This window comes from Fulmarus glacialis, unplaced genomic scaffold, assembly GCF_000690835.1.
Source record: "Fulmarus glacialis isolate BGI_N327 unplaced genomic scaffold, ASM69083v1 scaffold23780, whole genome shotgun sequence".
Classification (NCBI taxonomy): domain Eukaryota; kingdom Metazoa; phylum Chordata; class Aves; order Procellariiformes; family Procellariidae; genus Fulmarus; species Fulmarus glacialis.
The window spans coordinates 3,454-14,137 of NW_009188633.1; the positions used below are offsets into that span (position 1 = coordinate 3,454).

The following is a 10,684-nucleotide window of genomic DNA, read 5'->3' on the forward strand; positions in this document are numbered from 1 at the left end:
GCAGCCTCCTTGGCAATCAGTTCCACCCGCTCAGTAAAAGTTTTTCTTCTGTTTACGTGGAATTGCCTGCATGTCAATGTGTGGCCACTGCCTCTTGTCCTGTGCCACTGGGCACCATTGAGAATAGCCTGGCTCCATCTTCTTTACTCCCCCACCAGACAAGGACAAGATGCCCCCAAGTAGATAACAATACTGCACTGGTCCCCACCAAGCTGAAATGACTCTACACTCAGTTAAGAGCTCAGACAGACTTTAAGATGACAGACTTTGGAGACAGGCCCATAACTTCAGTGACCATTAGTGTCTCCTGTCCCAGTATTCCCAACTTGCCTCTGAATGAAGAGTAGGATACGCTCCACAAACTTCACAGGTCTACTGGTGTTTGAAATAAAATAGTTTATAGTATTCACACAACACACATTACAAAATTACTTGATACAAGAACAGAAGAGACCCAAGATTTTATTGCCTTGTCAGATGTAAAAATTTATTTATGCTATTTATCAAGTGTTTAGATTTACACAAAAGACAACACTTCAGCTTCAGGTCCAATTGTCCATCGGTAAGCCCTACATCAGAATACCCTTGACACTGCCAAGTACAATTTTTACAAGATGGCTTAGAACAGCAGAATTTCATAAATAATGGCCAACTTCACAAGTCTGAAGGTCACTACCTCATCAATATTTTTCTGCTGAGCATGACCCACAGAACAGCGGAAGTCTTAAAACCATTTTAATCCCCAAACACTATCACTACTGCACTCAGAGCATTTAAATCACATTGCTCTGCATTAGTAACACCAAACATTATAGCTAGTCTTAAAGATTTACGACATCTCCCCCTAACAAAACGCCCCCCCCTTTTTTTTTTTAATATAAGAGAACTGTGCATCAAAACAACTGCAAAATACACAATCATCCATTTGGCTTGGTTTTACAATAAAAATAACATCAGTCATCTATTTGTTAACTTCATCTCTTGTGTTGTGCTCCTTTCCCCTTCCCTCTCACTTAGGAAACTACACTAGACCAGGCAGTTTAATTGTAGCACTGAGGTAGCATATTTTAATTGAACAGAATAATAGGTCTGCTACTGTGCCTCCTCTCCTTTAAAGCACAAAAAAAATCCCCACAGTTTTTCAACTTCTTTGGAGAAGACAGGCATATAGTTCATTTCCAACAACCACTCCATTTTGAATTCAAAGCACAAAGCATCTCTGAATGGTAGATACATTATACCAGCTAGAATGAATGAGAACATATACAAGAAGAAGGAACTATGTCAGTTTTATTAGAACTATTGTTACATTTTAGCTCTATGGCACCTATTGTTCCCTATTATGAAATGCATCTTTACAGTCTCTGAAATTTAATTTCAAAGACTAGGATCCTGGAAAAGGGCTGCTGTGCCTCAATTTTGCTAAATGATTTTCACACTATCTGCAGAAAGGGTCAAATAATTGCAACAAAACCCAAAGAAATCAAACGGACCTAATATAAAAAATCAATAGGAATTAGCAACATGAGTAAATTAAAAGAATTGAAGTTAAGGCAAAAGATATAACATGCCTGAATGAACTGAGAGCACTCCCAGTTAGAGCTGGGATAGCCTTAAAAAAAAAAAAAAAAAAAAAAAAATCACTGCAAGAGTAGAAGCTTAGTTTCATAACAAATTGAGAATAACAATATCTCAGCTTTGCCATTCTGGCTAAAAGCTTGAAAAGAAAAAGCTGAAGTCAAGCTGTACCCAAGACTGCAGCCTTAACACCCAGACTGTTTACTGAAGTAACTCGTACAGACACCTGTGTATTTAGGGGTGAATAGTAAACAGTGACCCCAAAGAACTGTACTCATTTTCTGCTCTGTACACACAGCCTTGTTAAACTCTTTTGCATGGTACACGATCCTCACCCAGATCCCGGCTGGATCTTTGAATCCCCCCGCCTCTCCACCTTTCATATAGCAAAGCAAAAATTTTACTGCAGTTAAAACCCCTTGAGTCAGCTGCATGCGTAAGGGAAATTGGTTTTCAACACCTTGGAAAGCAGATTGAGAATGTAACTGGGCTGACTGCTAAATAAACCCTCATAAAAACACCTAAACAGCTGAGGGAAAATGCGTAAGTTATAATGATCAATTCAAGCTGTTTATGGAGACTTTAATGTTAATCTTTCAAGTAATCCAAGATGCACTCCAACACCTGTTATCAAAAATTTAAGGCTTTTATGAACACCCTCTTACATACAAAAGGAGTATTAAACAGAAGGAACTTGTTTACAGTAAATACAAACATCCGAAAAAATCTCTGAAACCTGTTTATACAAATACTAATAAATTCTTTAATATTTTGTACAACTAGAAGGTGCACAGATTGGCATTCAAGCGGTCAATGCTGGCAAACATCTGTCAGACAATAACATGATTTACTTGGATAACAATATAGTTTAAAATGCCATAAATTAAAAAATAATTTAGTTCACATTTTTTTCCCCAGCTTTTATGTACATCTTAGTCTTTAATGAGATCGTGTAGCCTTCTTCAGAAGCTCGAGGTCTTTCCGTCGGCTTTTGATTACTCTGGCACAGCCATACTCTTCCAGTTGTAAAGGGATATACTTTTCTATCTGAACGAGCCCATGCCCAGCAGGACCAGTAAACAGCTTAATCCAGGATGGCTTAAAGTTTCCTCTGAAGCCCAGGAAGGCCAGGCTTCCTGTGACAAAAACAGCTCAGCGTTACCGAACCAGCCAAGCCCATCCAAGCACCACACAGGACCGGCTGAGAAGGGAAGGGCGCGCTCCTCTGAAATTCTCCCCCCAGATTATCCAGGACGTTAATCCACGCTCAGCTTCACGTGCACCTCGCAAGAGAATACTGACTTGCAATTTCCCTTTTCAGTATTCAGTATTCAACACTCTGAAGCCTTAATTTGAAAACACAGCTATCAGGACAGTTATAAAACCTGCTTTCTCTGGCAGGACTTGTGCCAGGGCCCTGAACGGACGAGAGCTACCCCATGTGGCCTATAAAGTGATCATCCCTCAAAATACCAACAGCTTCTCATATCTACCTTCAAATTTTGTTAGAACAGGAAATGCTAGTCTGGCACGCGAGATTGTTTAAAAATAGATTCGCTGGGCGAGGCACAAGATACAGGCTTTGGGAAAAAAGCCTGGGGCTCTCTTTCTGTAATCCAGAGGCACAAAGGGCTGCTAGTCACTCCCCTGCTTGCAACGAGCTTCACACATCGCCCTTTGGGGCAACAGGAAGGGTCTTCTGCCCCATCTGCCGAAGGGCTGCCCACCCCCCCTCTCAACAAGGGCTGAAACACAGCAGCCCATACCAGTGCAAACTGGCAGCCATCCTCCACCAGCTGCATCCTTTTCACATACCCCGTGAGAAACCCGCCATGCCAACACAAACACACAGACCAAGGCGGTGTCAAAGAAATGTGCAAAATTTCCACCAACCGTTGCTCTGAAGGAAAGGCGGTTTGGCTGTCCCCAGGGACATTAAGGCTTCTGATAAATTATTAGGAATTGCTACATCACCTCTCGTGCTCAGTAGAACGATAGACCTGCAGCAGAAACAGTGCAGAGACAGCAGCTGTTATAAACACAAAGTTTTCTTAATATTCTGCTACGTGCTTTTACAGCTAGCTGGCCTCATAGTCCACTTGCTTAGGAGTACTCATGCTATATTATTTCATGACATGGAAAGAGTCAACCGCCTCTGAAAGCAGTACCTAGAAAAGCACACACCTAGATTTTTTTCTTTTAACTGACTTTTAAATTTAACTTCAAAATCATTGGAAAGTGTTATTTAAATATAGTTTAATATTTTGTATCAAAAAATCAAGTTTAGATATTGATCCAAAATTAGAATATTAGAATGCTGATTTTTCTGACACTAACTTTCTATCCTTCTTTAATGATAAGCCATTTTCTCCCTAGATAGGGAGAGAACAGTATGACATCTTGTCACATAGTTCTTGTCAGTGTTCTTAGGTGACCTTATTAAACAAAAAGTTATTCTTGTTTTAAGCAAAGAAGTGTTATTACATGATGTTTAGTTAAAAAAAAAAATCTTTTTGAGGTTAAAGACAGGCAACACTGGAAAATTTTAAGTGTTCAAAATTTGAGTTGCTTTGTTTTCTCAAATAAGGCTAAATTGTTAAAATGCTCCTATGTTTCTCCCTTCCCCTCAACTTAGATACACGATTTGCTCACTTTCAGTGCTCCTGTACAGACATCATTATTTAAATCCGCGTTAGAGAGCAGAGATACAGCTTACAGGACATACTGGAAATAACTGGTCATTACACGTACCTTTGTGGAATTCCAGATTTTAAATATCCACCTACACGCTTAATGTCTACTTCTGAAAACAATTTGTTTCCGGACACTGTGCCAATGCAGGCATCAACTACAACAATAAGTATACCATTATCCTTGAAGGAAAACATAGTGTCATTGACCTGAATGGGAGGAGAAGCAGAGAAAACCACCTTTGCTTTCTTTCTTAAGTTAGCACAAATTCAACAGCAATTCTAGTGCACCCAGTATTATCCACCTAGTTTAGACATAGTGGTGTACTAATTTCCTTACAAATACTTCCTTCTCCCTAGCATCTCTTCATATTCCCCCTTGAGGGGGGACTTTCAGTGGGACTTCTGAAACTGCATGGGAGCCTTCAGTCCCTGGCTTCTACATGGAGATGATACATTTCAGGTGACTTACTACCTGCCTCGGTCATCGCTCCTGCTTCGGGAAGCTAAAATTCAGATAGGGAACCACCCAGACTTCTTGGCAATATACAGTTAATCTGTCTCTGCAGCAGCCCAGTTCCAGCCCAGTTTCTTCCCTCTGAGTGCTCTTACTGCTTTGGATACAGCACACACATTCCCGTAGAAGTTTGCAGCTGCTAAGGTTATGCCACCCACGTGCCATTTGTCTGTCTAAGCAACTCAAGAGTTTTACTATTTCAACCAAGCTAACACACTGACATTGCAGAATGTAAGCCACATGCAGACTTCAGGCTTTGTGGTGCGAGGATGTCTGCAAACACTACTTCAGCATCACGTGCAAGTGTCCTTCAGCATCCGAATAGAAAAGTTGAAGTAAACTATTTTTTATACATTCACTAGGCTTATCAGGACCACATCAGAACAAATGCAGAAACCTCTTACGGATTCTGTAGTAACTGCCATTTTGAAGGAGTTTAGCAAAGCTTAATGGCTTGAATGACTCATCCCATTAACTCAATCTGTTAGCACAAAAACAATTTCAACAACATGGATTTAACTAACAAGTTTTCTGGTTTGGGGATTTTTTTCCCCACCAATAAATACATATCCATCCAGATTTCAACATGAATCTGAAGATTTTAAACTCTCCCTTACTGGTACAATTTTCTTTCCAGCAGGAAAGCATTCAAATACAAACTGGAGTTTTGGAGCCTCATTTTCTGAGGTTAAAACATCAACTTTTTGACTGCTTGTTTTTAAACTACGAACCAACACTTTTCATTCAAGTGAAGAAAAGTGAGGTTGGCATTATATAGAGCTGTGCAACTGTTGTAATACAAAACGCTAAAAAGAAAGATAGTTAGAAGAAAACCATAAAGAATACTTACAGAAATAAATGCTTGCTGACCTCTGCTTAACTCTTTTTTACCAGATGAATTAATCTGCACAAGGAGGTAGTTTTTGTGAGGATCGCTGGTGAATACCATCTGGATATCAGACGAAACACGTTAAGTATACATATCCATGTGTCTTCAACACTTCATCGTGCCAGACAATTTACCACAGACCGCCCATGCTCCAAAGCAAATGCATCCATTTGTCAGTGGCATTGCTTGTGGTACCAGCAATGCCAATAAATATCATGATGTATAGTGTAACCCATTTTATTCCTTACTTTCAGTATTTTTCTCAGCTTGTATAGCTAAAATGGATAATGCAATTTCAAGTTCATTCTAATAAGCATAGGTCCAAAAAAGAAGAGAGAAGGTTGGCCAATAGCATATACATCTCTGCAGCAAAGCTATTCTACATGGAGTACAGACAATACTGTAGTACAAGATCAGATCTACCTACGTCCCTTCTCCATAGCACTCAGAGTGAGAGGTGAAGAAGTATTTTTCGAAGAACGAAAACTGAAACCTTTGTGCTACAAGGGACTCCCTGCCTTCTGGCGTACAGGAGATTAACAACGTGACCATCGCAAACTGGTAGGTGCAGTATTCTGTGCTGAAAGACTGAAATTCTGCCTTGAAGTGAGTAGGCAGCAACACCAACTATACAGTTAATGAAAGTTTTTGCTTATTTTATTTTACCTGAGTTGTGCCGCATTTTGTACATGGTACAGTAGTTTTTACTGGCATCCGCTTTATGACGGTTGGCCCTTGGTAATACTTTGGGTAAGCTTTTGCCATGCAGTTACTGATCCCTTTTGCTGAATCTTTGGTCACAATCTTGATCCTTTCACATCCCTGAGATGAGCAATAACTGTGACCGTCCCTATTATATTTGGCTTGAAGAAATAAAAACAGTAATCTACACAAAAGGGGGAAAAAGAATCTAGATCAATTGCTGGAAAGATAGATGTTTATGTTAAACCTTAACAGCTATATTTCATGATTTTCAGAAGCAGAGAAACTACAGTATTCACTTCTGCACCATTGTTCAAACTTTTTCAAAATATTTACAGTTTACTAGAGTTAGGAAGTCTCTACTGACATATCTGAAATTCCCAACAATTAAAGGGGACATCATTATGAATGCATATGCTTTGAAAAGAACAGCCACTCCTCAAATCAGTGGCTTGCAGGAAACAAACCAAACTGCAGAGCATAGATGTTTTCTTTGATCACCGATCTTTGCAAATACCCAGCAGTAACTGTTTGGATATTCAGCTTTACCCGCCAGCACTGGACAATGTAATTGTACTGTTGCAAATGCCTGGAAATGCAATTTAGGGGGTAGTGGTCATTAATGTTCACAGTACACAGAGACTGGTAATTCTTCTATTATATATTTGACTGTTATCACTGTAGCTCTTAGACAAAAGAAACGTAAATGTCTTTTCAAAAGCTACATTTATCTGCATATTTACTACAGACAAAGTAGCAGATAAGGGAACAAAATAAATAAGAGAACAAATTACAAATTAAAGATCAACATTTGCAAAACACACGTGATGTATGTAAGACTTATTTTACTCAAAGCTGACCATATTTTAAACCTCTCAGAAGGATCTCAGTGGCTTCTGCCAGAAGTACTTTTGAAAGAGAGACTAAGACTTTTAAGTCTTTTAAGACTTCGAGAAGGCTGAAAACGGATTAGGATTTTCAGAAATACATTCTTAAAATGTTCTTGGAACAGAAAACTTCTTGGAAATTTCTAGAATTTTCAGTTTAACAAGAAGGCACAAATTTTCTTTGAAGACTGAGAAGTTACTTCCCAAAAGACACTGCTCTGCAGCATGCCAGATACCACATTTTCCCCAGGCATGGGGTAGGAAATATCTGTGGCAACTGTGGTGCTCTTGGAAAAGTATTTCAATGACAATCACTGTCTTTTGGAGATTCAAAGTCACATAAAGTATTGTTTCAAATAGGCTTTGGGCTCCTTCGCAACAGCTTTCCTCTTATGCAGGTGTCTCAATCAGTTGCTTTTAACACTATCAACTGGACATCTTAAGGTTAAACAACATCTTCCAATAGGGTCAAGTTACAAGGAGTTACCCAGTACTGTTGTCAAAGTAATACTTCTTGTCTGATCGATTCTTTTCGAGCTCCGTCATTGAAGATACAGGCATGTAGCGCTCTACCTTGCTTGACAGAGCGGGCGACCGCCTTTGAAAGGTCTCCAATACTATAACAAAATCTGTATTTGGTTGATAACAAAGACCAACACGAATCCAGTCATTCCTGAAAACAAAATAAAATGTATGATTCAGCGTAGAAACAGTTTAGATGACAATATGCAGCAAACATATCACTCAAAAAACAAGTAACAGGAACACAAAAAGCTCCCAAACCCTCAACCAGAAGATCTTTCTTCCCCTCTCTACACAAAGTGTTTCACTAAGTGTTACAGTAACTTTGACACTCTCAGGATATATATGATTTTATACTTTAGACATCTAATAAGTTTATCTGACAACAAAACCAAGTATGCTAAACTATTCAACTCCAGTTTTCTGCTCAACTTCACTATTTGCACATTTTCTTCTCCAAAGGATTTTCCTTAAAGACACAGTACTGGACAAAAGCTTAACTTTAGGTGCAGGTCTGCTGCTTAATCTCTTGCTTTTCATACTTTAGTATTTGTAATTATGAAAAAAACCCAAACAATCCAAGATCCAGCCTTACTAATGGTTGCACTCTCATGCATGCTAATTCTGAAGGACGTTACTTCAGTATTCCCTTATCGATCAATGTCATGAAAGAAAGTAAACATACTTGTTGAAGTTAATGAGATAAAGATAGGTGACGTTTGGAGCTTTCCCATTCCAATGGATTGTGTAGCCCTTTTGGAGCATCACTACTGGCTGGTATTGTTGAAAGACAGCTCTCTGATTAATACCTCGAAGAACCATGGGATTGGCTGGGTACTCATCTCGTACTATAGTCATGGAAAGATTCTGTCCATTCCAGGTTTGTACATAAACCTGTATGATATTAAGGAGGATGAAAAGAGAGAGGAAAGATTTGGACACTGTGCAAAAGGAAATGAAATAGTAAAGAATAATCAGTACGTTATTAGCCAAAATGCTACAATTTGATGTTCTGAGTTATGTAATATACAAACATCTCCTGAAGAAGAGCACTATTTGAAAAACTATTGTAGATTTTGCCCATTTTACAGACAAAAAAAAGGGAAGGAGGGGAAAAAAAAATATATAGGATCAGCTATGGTACTTGGTCAAACTCATATAGAACAGGAACCAGAATGGGAATCAAACCTACGTGAAATTTGTATTCAGAAGGTGGTATTTAACATCTTCATTAAAAAAAAAAAAAAAAAAGGAAAAAAAAAAGAGAGAGAGAGAAATAAAAAGCCCTTTAAAACCCACTGTGTGAAAAAAAGACAGACAGAACTCCAGTGGAAGAAAACACCTCCAGTACAAAAATGTTTTAGCAGATAGGGCTGCAACATAGAACTCCTGGCATGCATACACATTTGGTTTTACCTTGCAGCATCTAATACTGTACTCCCAGTTTGTGTGCTGAAGGGAACATGGTATACACAATTGGTTGAAAAGTGTAATATGCATAAAAGTATTTTTAAAACGTCAAAGAATTTTGATATCCAAAGATAGGTGATTTTGTAGTTCTTATACTCCCACTGCCCCCACAAGTTGTTCATATTGTAGATTTGCCCCAAACAGAAAGCTACAAGGGTACTAGCCTGTGCATAGGTCCCACTGCAAACCACTCCACTCCATTCTGTAATATTGATGCATTTGGGATGTTGAATCAAGTAGTTATCCATTCTGCCCACATAGGCATCCTTGTAGTCAGTCACTGAACCATCTAGATCATGGAATATTGAGTTCTTGTCACCATCCAGATCACCTTCTTCAAACCAGGGACCAGGTTTTCCAAAGAAGGCTTTCAAAGAAACCTGGCAACAACAATTAAAATATTTATTTTTTTCCCCAGGCGAAGCACAGACTAAAACTTACACACCTGCAGAAACACAGGAATTTGACAAAGTTGATTAAAGACTTTATTGCAAGAACAGTGGAATCTTGCAAAACAGACATTTTGATTTTTAGTAATAGGCTCAGGCCACTCTTGCTTCTGAACAGTGTTAATATTTGCAACTGAAAATTCATTACTATACCAAACCTTACAAAAAAATCTCCTTTCAGCTTTACCATTAGCCATGAAAGACATCATTATTGCAACATATCCTACATCTCTTGGTATTATTTTTTGCTCGGGAGACAAAGGATACACCTTGGGTGACTTCCAACCAAGACAGAAATGGAGTATGGAAAAGATGACTTAGAGCCCTTGAATGTTTAGTTTAAATACAGCAAGAAGAAAAGAAAGCCATTTGCAAGAATAAAATAAAACTTGTAAGAAACTTACATTCGGACCAAACTTCACAAGAGAAATATTGTTTTTTGGTGTCATCTGCCATGGATTTTTCATCAAGAATCCAACCGCGCTGGTAAATCTGTCTGGAGTTGGCACAAAGTTTTTGAATGTGCACTTGGTAAGGTGAATGGGTCCATCATAAATTTGAAAGCCTCTGATTGGAAACGTCCTGTTAATGCAAGCAAATATTTAGAGAATCCTAGAACAAAACCCATGATAAGCCTGAATCTGTGTCATAAATACACTTCCTCTCAGAGGAATCAAGAAAGCAACATTAAGAGAATGACTTGCAAGTTAGATCTTAGTAAAGGAAATCTTGTTTCTGCACTTACCTAATGAGTCAAAAAATTCCCCACTCTTTTGAATTTTCCTGTTAGAAGAGCTATCACTGTCCATTCACAAATGTGCCCTTTTCCCAATATGGGAAATACAGCAGGAGAATAATACCACCTGCTCTTTGATTGATCATGGCAACTGGGAGAGGTACCCGTAGACTGGAGGAAAGCAAATGTAACTTCTAACTTCAAGAAGGAACACCGAAGTCTTAAAGGCACAGGAGCAGGCTGT

The 10,684-nt window shown here is 38.8% G+C and overlaps 1 protein-coding gene across 1 annotated transcript; it reads right to left on the bottom strand.

The window, feature by feature from the left end:
• Window positions 1-2,517: 2,517 nt before the first annotated feature.
• LOC104077953 (transmembrane protein 2-like) lies at window positions 2,518-10,286 on the bottom strand (the record flags this gene model as incomplete). Its single annotated transcript, XM_009579382.1, has 9 exons — window positions 2,518-2,714; window positions 3,472-3,578; window positions 4,330-4,478; window positions 5,636-5,734; window positions 6,341-6,560; window positions 7,751-7,936; window positions 8,471-8,679; window positions 9,420-9,635; window positions 10,109-10,286. Coding segments are annotated over 9 exons (1,561 nt in total), but the record flags the coding sequence as incomplete, so codon positions are not given.
• Between the last annotated feature and the right edge of the window lie 398 nt (window positions 10,287-10,684).